The 13,285-nt window shown below is 36.3% G+C and overlaps 1 protein-coding gene across 1 annotated transcript; it reads right to left on the minus strand.

Moving 5' to 3' along the window:
* Window positions 1-1,491: 1,491 nt before the first annotated feature.
* CDX4 (caudal type homeobox 4) lies at window positions 1,492-10,534 on the minus strand. The gene is made up of 3 exons (XM_068697182.1): window positions 9,929-10,534; window positions 4,892-5,037; window positions 1,492-2,224 (listed from the first exon to the last, which is right to left on the minus strand). The coding sequence occupies exons 1-3, from the start codon at window positions 10,359-10,361 to the stop codon at window positions 2,018-2,020; spliced, it is 786 nt and encodes a 261-aa protein (XP_068553283.1). The 5' UTR covers window positions 10,362-10,534; the 3' UTR covers window positions 1,492-2,017.
* Between the last annotated feature and the right edge of the window lie 2,751 nt (window positions 10,535-13,285).

A 13,285-nucleotide genomic window follows, 5' to 3' on the forward strand; every position in this document is an offset into this window, starting at 1 on the left:
TTAATTTACATCCTTTATGTATAAACAGACAACTTAGGTAGAGAGGCTAGTGGGACTACGAAACCCTCCTCTCCCAAATCTGTTATAGAGCAAATATGTATTTCTTCAAATGCAGAGCAGCATTTGTGTTTCTGACTGTCTACTGGCAGATACACTTCTATTCATAGAAACAGAAATAGATGTTTTGTGTGCATGCTCCATAATATGCTGCCCTATTTTCCAAAATGTCCATGCAAGCACTAATAGCTATGCACAGTTTTGGAATATTCCGAATGCCTCAAAGATATCTGAACATGGTCTCAATTTCTAAAAGGGCTGACTTTTGCAAATATTTCCATGCACGTGGCTTTCTGCTTGCAGTTTCTTTGTATTCATATATGCCCATTTATTTGAATCATATGAATGGGCAATTATTAGAAATATATTGGAGAACCCCCTATAAAATGCTTTTTGATGAACTGTTATTCTAGTATCTCCTACCAGAATTATTTTCATAGAGTGACTCTGAGTTCTTTTTAAATAACTGGGAAACAGTGAGGCGCATCCTCAACTTTAAGTTGCCTAATGCATTGAATCCAGATAACGAATGCTTTGACAGGTTCTGCCTGTGTTGCTCAGTGTATTGTCAATGCTTCATGACACTAAGAAAAGCAGAATTTGATCTGCTGCTGCTGAGACTGAGAGTTTGACATTATTGAAGTAAGGAGCGATGCATGACTCACGTGCAGGATAATGATATTTTCTGTTTTTCTTCCTCTTTCTCTTTTTATTACCTTTGCTACTGATGACCTTTTCAATAAAATTAAAATTTTTCACTAGAGCACTTAATTCTATGAAACAGAAAAGGTCATATTATGAAATTCCTATAAATAGGACTACTGAGGAGTTTGGGGTTTTCTAGCGCTTCGTTTTTTATGTACTTTTTCCAGCCTCATCAGTTGGATACTTCTAGGTATCAATACTGTCTCACATGACAGTAATAAAAAATAATCTCACTGTGAGCACATTTATCCCTAATTAGTGCTCCTTCAGGTGTGCACGTGGAGAGGACACTTCTGTTAATATACGTGCTGTGACTCTGAATGCTGCTTGATAACACCTTTGAAGTAGAAATTCATTTACTTTTGGATGTTTCTTGCCTTCATCCTGAATTAGGTGTCACACAAAATTGGTTGCTCAGGACTGCTCTTTGACTTAGTTGGAGACATGTTATTTTTTTTTATATTTGCTTTTTGGTGGCTTGATAGTAGTAATAGTTCTGGTTCCATTACGTTTGTCCTCACGTTTTTGAGCAGTTACATGTCGATTTGTTGAAGACCAAAGAAATATTTACATCTTCCATACTATTTAGTATTTAGTCATGTGCACAACAGATTGTGTTTCTTACAGTTGAACAAATCTTGGCAAGTTTGGGGTGCTATTATTTATCTCTAACTATTACTGAGGAGATTGGCATGCTTGCATACAATTATGGAGGACAAAGAAGATTAATTTTATTTAATTATATTTAGTATGTTGTCATAGCAACTTTTATTGAGTGTTTAAAAGTGTTTTAAAAGTTTTCAAAAACTACCATAAATTTCAGTCCACTTATGTGTGAATATTTATAAACATCTACAGTTTATTCTAATTATATAAAATGTAACAAACTAAATACATCCAACATCTTACATTTTCCGCAATAGAATTCTATAATCAGATCACAGACAATTTTCTGTGTATATATGAAGAGACTAGAACTGTGTTTACTTGAATCTTCAGTGGTATCATTCTTTGGGTCAGTATGTGAAATACAGTACCTCCTACTCAAAAGATTGAGCGACGAATCTTAGCAGCACGAGTTCCCTGAGATTTCTGTAGTATTTTGAGAATAGTCCCAGATCTGTACATAGAAGTCAGCACTCTGAAGGTAGTTAAACAAGAAAGAGTCCTTTGCAAAGTTGAGTTTTCAAGAGGGGAAAAATCCACTCTTACTTTCCACTCTTACTTTTGCTTTTTCTTTATTTTCCCCCACTGTTCATTCAGAAACTATGACCTGATGAATGTCAGTGGACTGTAATCCATTTATTCCATGTGGTGGTGGGAACAGGGAGCCAGGTATTTCATTTGGGCTGAGTGAACCAGAGTCACTCTGAACTGAGCCCCCGCTGCCATCAAACTGAGAGATTTTCTTCTTGATCATTTTTCTTTCTTTGGCTCTGCGATTCTGGAACCAGATTTTCACCTGCAATGTTGTAAGTTATGTCTGATCAGTTTAAGGCAGCGGTCAACTTTTTACAGCAATAGTAGCAATGAAAAAATATATGTATGCAAGCAATATCCCCTCTACCCCTCTCAAAAAAACAAACCCACACCAACACTGGACTTCTGCAGTAGAAAATTCTTCAGTTACTCATTTTCTGTATCATAATCAACAGAAACTTGTTATTTACTTAGACCTGCATTAAAGTGAGCTTGTGTTATATTTAGGAACATTGGAATCAACTGTTCTCGTGTAGACAAGAGTCCACCTAGTTCATCATCTAAGCTTTGGCAGTAGTATGTGCCATACTTAAAGGAACATGCAATTATAGAATAATTCATCAGCTTTCTTTTTCATCTCTGTTAGAGGTTAATTCAAACCCAAGTGGTGAAGGTTCATTTCCTTCTTTATATCGAGTGATTTGTGTATGTACTTGCATTCTTGTTTTGTTTTAGGCTATATATTTATATATGTATTATGTATACATGTGTCAGGTGTATAGCTACAGGTGCACTACTTAATGACAATGAATTAATGACAATAAAGCGAATTGTTTGTATTGAAAGAACCCTATCTATTTGAAATCCTATTTCGGTATCTAAATTTTCTTGTGTGAATGAGCAGAAAACCACATTTGTGTTTTCCTTATCATTATTTTGCAGTGTTCTCACTTCATAGTCTGTTACATCCTTTAAGGTATATTGAGTACAATATTATATAGAAAAAAAATTCTCTATTACTTTCCAAGTAGGTTTTACTTTATTATCTTACATGTAATGACAATAAGAAGCATTTAGCTTTGTCAGTTATGAGTCATGTAGAAATGCAGATAGGGTATGTATTTTGTCTATGTTTTGCCTGAAGGAAATTTATGAGTCAGAAATTGGATAGCTTTAAGAGAAGAGCAGCAGTTATGTAAAAAGAAACTAACAGCTGGTTTTATGCAGCATCACTAGTTACCCAGGTATGGCTGTGTTCTAAATCAGCTAGGTTGCGTAACATCAGAGCAGGAATTTGAATCTTTTAGAACTGCAATTCCCTGGAAATATTCTAATGGAGCTACATCCTACTGTAAAACACGTTGGAATTTGTTGATGATCAACTAGTTTTTCTTAGTTATGTTCCAGAGCCTCTTAAGAACCATAGAATATCCCAATTTGGAAGGGAGGCTACCTAATAATTAAATGAATATGCCTGAGAGCATTGTCCAATGGCTTCTCAAACTCTGGCAGGGTTGGTGCTGTAACCGTTTTCTTTCCCTTCTTCTCAGTGAAGAACCTTTTCCTAATATCCAACCCAATTTGTTGTCTACGGAGTGTAATCTGTGTACTATTGGGGTCTGAGACTGAACATCACTGTACTACAATATGATTCTAAAGACCCAGTGCTTTAGCCTAAAATATTATTACTTATATATGCATCCTTACACTTTCCAGCTTCAATTGGTCCCTCTCTATTCCATGTTCTTTCACAGATTGAATGCAGAAGAAGAGGAGGATATTTTAGAGAACTGAATGTGTATATTCAGAAAGAACAATAGTTTGTAAAATTCTAAAAAGAAAGATCTCTGAATTAAATTTACCTGGGGGCAATAAGTCTGGTTGCTAAGGTATGAGGTGCTTTATTCAGTATCACCAAATCTTCCCTTATCTTCCAACTGTAGCAGAGCCATTGAAATTCTGTTGTATAAAGAGGGCTGGATACAACAGTTGCTATACTTGCATTCAGCAGAGCCATGTTTCCTAAATGTGCTCTCCAACACAGTGACTTTAGGAAATTCTTTATCCCAAATTCCTCTAGTCTTTGCATGAACACAGCTAGGATACCTAGGCCCCTGCTCAGGAGACTGTAGTCAAGACAGTGTTTGAATATGTATGTAACTTGAACACAGAGATGCTTTTCAGATAAGCAATGGATCTAAGTATGCACTTGGAAATTTCGTGAGCAGATAGTCTTGGCTATGTATACATAAGTGGCATAAAAATTTGGCAACAAGTTTTATAGCCTAAAGCATCCTGTACATAATAGTTGTTTCTAGTACCAGTGAGCATGATAGTGAAAAGAAATCCTGACTTGAAAATCAAAGGCTATAAAGGCTCCTTGAAAACATGCTGAAACCTCACTGAGGGAGGATATGGCATGTGGCAGTAGTGGTAACAAATATGTAACAAAATGTACACAGATAATCTCATTTGATTGTTCTTTGAATGTTGAGTTTTCAGTTTCCTGGCTTACAGCTGTAGTGTATCCAATGCTTTGCATCTTTACTGGCCACCATTTTATGTGGTTGCAAGAAGAAATAAAATGGAGAATGCCATAACTACTGAGGAGATGGTGAAGATAATGTGAAGCTGAAGTGTTTAATTTCGAGCTGTCTAGCAAGCTGTTATGCAAGTAAGAACAAGAACTTTTCCATACTTCTATCATAGATGAATGTCTTAATGTTTAGTTACCCTTAATAGGAGGTTTCTGTCCAATTAACTTACTTATTAATTTGTGACTGTGTAGTGTATTCTCTGTGCCTAATACACTTGCAAACTGTCCTGGTTGCCTTGGCACTACTTTGCGTACAGAACATGAATGCTGCTTGAGCCCTCCGACAGCCACAGTGTCTGGTGGATGGGTGAGTATGGGGGACAGTCTGTGTACCTGTCTTTCAGATAGTCCCAGGTTTGCTGCAAGTTCTGACTTTCTCCTTATTGTAATGTATCTGTTGCAGTGAAATTCCTTCTCTAATTCTAGTCTCTGGTGGTCTGTGTAAACAACTCGGTACTTTTCTTTTGTTCTTGTTTTACCTGTTTGAGAAAGAAATATTATTAATATATTGATTTTTGATAGCATCTTTCTTTCAAACATCTCAAATATTTTACAGACATTATTAATAAAGCTGCAGAGTACTTGCAAAGGATTGTTTTCTTCTGTTACAGAGAAGGAATATAAGGTACAGAGTGAATAAGTAGATAACCAATATGCTCTTATAACATTTGGCTATCAAACTTCTCTCTCTCCCTCTTTATCTCTCTGTAAATACACGTTTAAATATAAAGCTTAAGTGCAGAATACCCTGAAGCACGTTAAATAATTCATAGCATACATAATTGGTACTGAATATATTTGACCTCAAAGGGAATTTCATTTCAGTGTTCATTTAAATGACTTGTGTATACGTGGACATAAATATCACAGGATCTCAAGACTGACTTTCAGTCACAATTTTAATTGTGACTAATTGTACTAATTTTGTGTTTGGGCTTTTCAGATCAGTTCTCCAACACAAAGAAATGTCAACTAGCAATCTGTTTACAGTCTGTGTTTGGTCAAGCTTATAAGTTCAATAATTATATATATTATACACATATATACTAAATATATATATGTATTTTTTTCGGAAAAGGTACAGTCTTGCAAGGTGCTGGGGGTACTCAGTGAGCTGAGTTTCCATTTGGAATTGAAGGCACTTGGCATCTTATAAGCCTAGACAATAAAATACTTATAAAAGGATTGTGGTATCTCTAACAAGTAAAAGAAGTATTCTTAGATGAATTCTGTTAAGAGAAATGTAACATAATGTTTGGAACATATCTTTCATTTCTTAGACTTTTTCAAACAACTTTTTTTTTTTTTTAATAATAATACGGAGACCACTTTTAAGCTTATTTTTTCTCTTTTGCACTTCCAACAGCCCAACTAGATAGTTTTCCTTTTTTGTCTGATCTTCCCAGTTTTAGTTTTTTTTTTTTTTTTTTTGATGTGAGTTTTCTGGGACAAACTGTAAGACAAAGACTCCTTTAAAGTGGTTCCCTAAAATCCATTGAGGTGTTAAGATGAAGCACACGCCACACAAAAGAGCGACAAGGAGATCTTATCAAGAACCCCTTTTACATTCAGAAACACAAGCCAATTGGTTTGGAATTTACAAGCCCTAAACAAATGTCAGACTCTTTCATCTTAGCAGAGGAAAAAAGGACAGAAATAAACGAATGAATATTTTTCTTCAGTTTTCTTCAATTTTGGGCCAACATTGAGGATGGACTGAGGTATTTTTATCTGAAGCTAGATTTTTTGAAATACACAAAATTAAGAATGTTTTCCTCAATTCTCTTCCCCTTTGACTTCTAGTGTATGAGGTTTTCCTGGTTAAATTTGCAGGACTACAACATTAATCAAACTTAAGTTCATCATTTTTTTCAAGTTACAAATTGTTGGCTTTGAAATATTTGCTCTGGATGATAGTTATAATGTTAACAATAGTATAGATATTCAGGTTCCTTGTAAACTGAAGGCTTAGAAGTTAATCTTTGAAAAGAAGTTAAAATTCAACAGGGTTATTCCGGCTTCAATATAATCAGCAAATATAGCCACGATTTAAGGGGGTGGAGAAAAGGAGCAGTCTTCCCCATTCCCCTTGGTCATAAAATTCACAGAGCATTTCTTCTGAAGACAATAAAGCTAGGAGAAGGCCTCTTTATTTGCTGTGAAAATCATCACCCTTTCCGGCAATATAACTCCTGAAGAAAAAAGGGAGAAGGAAAAGACAAGACTGCATATCAAAGCAAAGAGAAGTGTTGAAAGGGTCTGTTGCCTCAATATGACAGATAGGCCTCAAAACTGAAAACAATGTAGGCCAGTGGAAAATAGATGTCACAACTAGTTTACAAAGCAAAATAAATTAGCATTAAAGCAGAGACCTGGCCCTTTTCCCTGTTTTTCTATTTTGTTTTCTAGCTGTGTTTCTGCTGTGATGTGATATGAATTACTTGGACATCATTGCTTGTGATGACATCAAATGTGTTGAGTATAATAATAATAAAAAAAAAAAGCTAAAGCTGACCTTGCAATACGTATATATATACACACACACATTATTTATATATATATAATGTGTGTGTGTGTATATAAATCTAGTCCTTTTGTGTAGTCCCCTTAAAGTCCATTCTGTTTTTTGAGAAAGGTCATTCCCAGCTGAAGTTTCACAAAAAGTTTTATAAGACTTTAGGTTCTAGACCCTTGTTCAGAGATTTTCTCTTTGCTAAGTTTCATTCATTGAAGACTCGCTTTCATAGAATTGCACATTTTGCACATAATATTGCAGGTTTTAGAAATGGTTTGGAGTTTTAGTCTTCATAACTGAAGTTGGAAGGGCATTTTTACATTGATTTTAGTGAGAACAGGATCAGACTGTAAGGCATACTGCAAGTGTTCTTTTTCTTGTTTTTGTAGCTCATCTGGGAAGATAACTTTACCAAGCCCACTTTGGGTTTTTGTTTTAGGAAAATTCTTATTGCCTAATATGTCTACAATGTCTGTATATTTGACAAAAAGGGTTGTTCCAAATATGCAGTAATGGTTTTTTGATTAGAAAATACAAATTATAAAATTTCAAACCAAATTTGAGCTGTTGAAAGCAGATAGTTTTTTTTTTTTTTTTTTTTTTTTTTTCATCCTAAGGCTTGTCTTGGTCAGGTAAATTTTCATTTCAGTTTTCCTGAAGTTTGTATAAAGTGAAAATATATTGAAACAGGGTAAACAGACGTTAACACCCCTTTCTCCCAAATAATTTCCATTGTCAATATTTTAGTAGGCTCCTTCATTTAATTAGAAGTGTTTTGATTTCTGTTACTCCATGCTGCTCAAGGTATATATGTATATATGTATGTAAATGTATTTGTGAAGTTCAGGGCTGTATAGTTCTGAAATTTTGGACCAATGGACTGTATTAGTCTTCAATAGTATCGAAGGGGAGGAGCTGGTAGCTACTTTATAGCATGCATAACAATCTGGGCAAAAGGAAAAACAAAGCAATTCTACTTTGAAGAGTGGCTATAATGATATCAAGTAGGTTTTCTTACATTCTAGAGAAAATATTGTTAACGTGTAGTTACATGCTTAATTTTACTCTTGCAATTATGTTTGAATTTCATTCCCTATAACTTTTTTGTGTCAGTATTAAAGTTTTCCAGTTCTTACACTTAATATTATTTTAAAGGCACTGACAAAAAGCCAAATGTGGTTTGGTACTTCCCTTGTTTTAAATACATCACATTTTTGTTTTATTTCCCAAACCCTTTTTATTAAGCGGGATTGATGTCTTCAGCCAAATTCAGTGAAGTCTTGAGCTGTTTTTAACACTTCAAAGCATTGGGCTCTAGGAATGTAAAGCCTCAGGACATTTATCTGTGGACAGGCCCTGATTCACCTGTCCAGAATTGTTCATAAGGTATTTCAGCATGAGTGTAAACTGTGTTTTTCAGACCAGAGATGAGTGCTTTTCTGCATTGCATATACATTTTATGAAGTTGAGCACATATGTGTGAAACTTTGCAGTGTCTGCCATGTCTGTGCAATTAGTGTAAAACAAGGAATTAGATTTTGAAAATACTAATGCATTTAAACCTCAGTGCTGTGACAGAGACAGGGTTGCCTCACTGACATTCAGTAGTCGGAACTGATTCTGGTCTGTGCTAGGGTCTTGCATCACTTTTACACCTGGAAAACTCCAATGATGTTAATGAAGTAACTGCTGATTTACATGAGTATACATAAGGACGGGGTGGGGGGAGGAACAGACTCTAAATCTGCCTGGCTTTGAAGGCCTTTGTAAAGACCCCAAGTGGAAGGGTGGCATTGTGGTATCTTAATGTGCACTAGGCATTTTATCCTTAGTAACAATGGGAAAACAGTCTGTATCTACTTTATAACTAAGAAACAATTACTAGACTAATTTTGTTCTTGAGGGATAACCATTTGAAGGATTGTTACCAAAGTGGTGGTGCTGATTTTCCGTGTCTGCTAGGATTGCTCCAGATGTAATTGCCCTTCTTTCTTTAGAGCATTTTCTTTGATGCTCTCTAACACACACTTACTACTTTTAACCTTAGCAAGGTTTGCTAAATCTATTGTTACACACAATTTACACCTTGGGAATATACACAGAAAAGTTCTGGCATGCAGCTTGTGACAAAAACGGGCACATCAATGAGTGACACTTGGGAGAAAATGAATTTTAATTGTCTAACTGTAGCAAACTGCAGAATTCTGGTACATGAAAATACTGAAAAATATGGTTTGAAACCAAATGAAGCAAAAGCTGATGAGACATGGTCTGCAAACAAAATTGTCTACAATGATAATTTGAGTCAGATTATTTGTCTGGGGGCATTTCTTCTACATAGATTTATTAAGTGAGAATAATGAAAAACAGGCAAATCAGGAGGAAATCGCGTAATTGATACAGCTTGATCATAGTGTAATTTTCTTTAAAATTGCTGAAAAGTCTTTAAAGGTTTAAATATATAAAACAGCTCAGTATAAAATTTATCTTTACCTTGTGATGCAGAATAATTTCCATGTTTTTGTGTGCAACTGTTAAAAGCAACATTTTCAAGTGTCATATTTTTCATCAGAAATACTTTACGCAATGTTAGAACAAAGATACCTGGGCTTGAGTGAGATGCAGCCATATCTAGACACAACAGCCATTCTGCTACAGTCACATAAAACCTTAATGGGGTGAAAGTGAAACTAGTGCAAATTCAGTTAAAATTGCATTAAACAAGAGTAGGTTAAATAAATGTCCTAAATGACCCACCAACCTATGTGCTTTAAGTAAAGTTAATTATTTATGAGATCAGAGATAGCAGAAAAATGCTTTCTGAGGTAAACAAAAATAATGTAGCATACGCTTACCAGTAGTGTTGGTTTGCACCGTTTTCCTCATCCATTCATAAGAGCTGTGCCTTTGGCTGTTGGGAGAGATTTGCTGTGCATTAATTGTATCTACAGGAGGTAACCCCCCGGATCCAGCAGGATGGAGGGAGCTGTAATCAGCAGAGCTGTAGGAGACCTGCCCAGGAGACGAGCCATTGATCTGTGCAGCAGCCACGGTGCTGGAAGGTCCTGGGCCATAAGCGTTCCAGTCCTCCCTCTGTGGGCCATAGTGGGATCCCCAGGTTCCCGCAGGCTGTCCGTGGTTGTCCAGGGCTGGCACATGGTGATAGCCCATGTAGTCTGAGTAGGGGGGAGCAGACGCGAAGTTTTGCACTGGCAGGTTGTTGTTGCTACCCCTTGCAGGTCCTGAATACATGCTGTTCTCTTTATCCAAGAGAGAGCTCACGTACATGATGGTCACAGATCGTAAATGTGTTGTCACAACATCCTGTTCTTCTGTGTTTTCTTTCGCCGTTTAAAATAATTGCTTGATTTTTTCCCTAATAATGCCACTCTGCCTGGAATCTACTACTTCATCCTCTTTTATTATCAACTGTGTTACCAGGTGCTGGTGGTAATGGTTTACCAAGATCTTGTCTGACGTCAGCCAAACTGCCTGCCTCATAATTACATTTACATTCAAATGAAGGGCTGACCAACCCCACCTTTCTGCTAGTTCTGGTGCTTTCTCTTTTTACAGAGCTTTTATCTATCCTGTTACCCTTCACTGATACTCAACAGTGATTCCACGGCTGTAATGTGGTGCAGTTGTTGCTTGCATTTAGAACCTAGTATATAGACCTTTAAAAAACAAGAAAAAAAGAAAAAGGAAAGTGTTAAGTTGTAACAAAAATGTTCAATGTTTAAATGATTCTTGTCCAGACTGTTTATTTTAGGATGTATTGTCAATCAACAAGTAAATCTTTTACTCTCTTAATTTCTCAGATGCTAAAAAATATCTAATTAAAATTTTTGAAATTAATGGATACAATCACTTTGAATAATACACGTGTCTCAAGAATTTTCCCCTTGTTCTTGATGTTTATAAGTGATTTTCCAGCATGGGAGAAATTACGGCTCTATCTGTAATGAACATGTTCGTGCTCTCCCCATATGGCGTGCTTTAAAGAGATCTCTTCATTTGTTGGCTGTTGCAAACCAATAAATTTTAAGAAGTAGACAATAAATCCTCTTAACAAAGATGGTGGCAGAAGAACAAGCAAAATGACTGAAAAAAATAGCAAAGAAATTCTTTGATCAAGTCCAGCAATATTGTTGGCTTCTGTTTCAAACTGAAGATGGCTCTTATGCAACTGAAAGGCCTTCCTCTTTAACTCCTTTATAGCAGACTGTTTTCAGTGGTGGCAATTAAGTGAAATGGGCAACAAGAAATGTCTGGAATATCAGTGTAGTGAATCAGAACTGCCCTGATGCTTGTTTGTGAAGTGCCTGACACACAGGTACTGGGTAGGTAAGCCTCCACACTGAGAGAAATGATTCTAAAGTTGGTTTTATCTTATTTTTAAGAGCGTGATATTAACATGGGAGAATGAAGCCATATCTTATGACTAGGGAATTGCCTCTATATGGTTGTCTAGTTACAATTTGTAGAGTGTATTTGATACCAGTTTTTTTTATCTTGGATAAATTTCTTTGCAATGAGCTATTTGTCAAGGGGTATGCTTGCAAAAGAGGTGCAAATTATAATGAGTTGTTTCCCTTTACAAAGGTGTGGATTTTCATTCAGCATCCTTTGTATTTTGACACTACTCATATTCACACATCCCTTCTAATTCCAGCACTAAAGGATTCTAAGTGTGTACTTTTTTTGAGGAAAGACTTTATGTCAATAACTGTAGCAAAGATTTTAAGGCCACTTTTTATATTTGCAGATTTCTTCAGTTCTTAATCCCAAAGGATCTTGAGAATGTTGAAGAAATTTGCATCACGGGATAAGACGTGGAAGAAGTAAGGCTCCTGTAATTGGTGTGCCCCTTATTCAAAAAACAAACCAAAACCACTAACAAAACATCTCTGGACTCCACTGAGTGTCATTCAGATTGAACAAGGTTGTTTCCTATACTGGAAGCATCGCTGGCATTTTTGCCTATTTGTGAGCATGATGCCAGCAGCTCAATTCCTATATATTGCTAAATACAGAATGCAGGTCTGTCAGAGGCAGATCAATGAGAGGGTGAAGTTTCAGTTCCATCAACTATCTGCAAGCCATCAACATATTACAAATGAGCACTGGTTGCTCATAGATTCCAGATCAAACATGTTTTTTGACTATGCATACCATTTTCACATCTCAGTGAATGACATTTAATTTCATAGCATACATTAGATGGTAGTAGCATTTTTAATTTTTAATTCTCTTCCTTTGTGGGATGCCTCTGTTCCTACCCCCCACAATTTCACTATCACCTAATCCCATTTTTTGTATCTCAGAGCTTTATCCTTCATTCTCTGTTCTTTTATCTTTTGTTTATGCTCCTCCTTTCCCTTTCTTGTTTTGCCTGTTCCATTATCTGAATTTTCTTTAGATCTATTTCGATTCTTTCCAGAACATAATTAGATCAAGATACACTGATGGCGAATTGCTGTACTGATTTGATATCGGCTAACAATAGTAAGCTTTGAATAAGGCAGTTTGTTTTTTAAAAAAAAAATAAATTTACATAGAAGGATAAGATTGCTCGGTAAGACTGCAGATTTTTAACACCAGAGTGAGAATAAGATAACTAAAATGACAGCATAGAAATGATTTTCTGCACCCTCACTCTTATGCCTTCCATTTAGTGTAGCAGAACTGTGTGGATTATTAGAAAGGACCCATATCTCTTCATGTAGGCTAGTGGTTTGAGGGTACCATAAGTTTTGGGACTGATGATTTTTGAGAGCTAATTGACTGTTAATCCGAGTCTGCCTTCCCAAGAGTCGCTTCTCAGCCACACGTGTGTCATTCTGCTCAAATCCAGCATGTCAGTAGCTTCAGAGCCTCAGAATCACTGCTTCTTCAGTGTGTAGCAGTAACTTACCCTGTAGTTCTGGGAAGATTTCTAATAGGCATTGCTGTCAAATGCAAGGGAGATCACTGGCCTTCCCCTGTGAGGGGGGTCATGGTGAGGGGATGGTAATGAGTTGCTGGTGGGACAGGGAGGACTGGTATGGGCTTATGACTGCTTAATGTAATTGTGGAGCTGTTGTGTCACCATGGTCCCTCTTTGACTTTCTGGGATGGTGGGAAAGGGGCAGGAAGTCCAAAAATGTCATCCACATGGAGGCTTGTACTTAGGAGACTTTCAGCTGAGGGGGTAGAGACAGGATAGGAAA

The sequence above is a fragment of the Anas acuta genome, chromosome 13 (genome assembly GCF_963932015.1).
Source record: "Anas acuta chromosome 13, bAnaAcu1.1, whole genome shotgun sequence".
Lineage (NCBI taxonomy): Eukaryota > Metazoa > Chordata > Aves > Anseriformes > Anatidae > Anas > Anas acuta.

Excerpts from the sequence above, each read along its gene's own strand:
- CDX4 (XM_068697182.1), bottom strand. The coding sequence starts at position 10,361 with ATGTACGTGAGCTCTCTCTTGGATAAAGAGAACAGCATGTATTCAGGA. Across the intron at positions 5,038-9,928 it reads GGTGCAAACCAACACTACTG|GTAAAACAAGAACAAAAGAA; the intron begins GTAAGCGTATGC and ends TTTCTCAAACAG. Across the intron at positions 2,225-4,891 it reads TGGGACTATCTGAAAGACAG|GTGAAAATCTGGTTCCAGAA; the intron begins GTACACAGACTG and ends ACAACATTGCAG.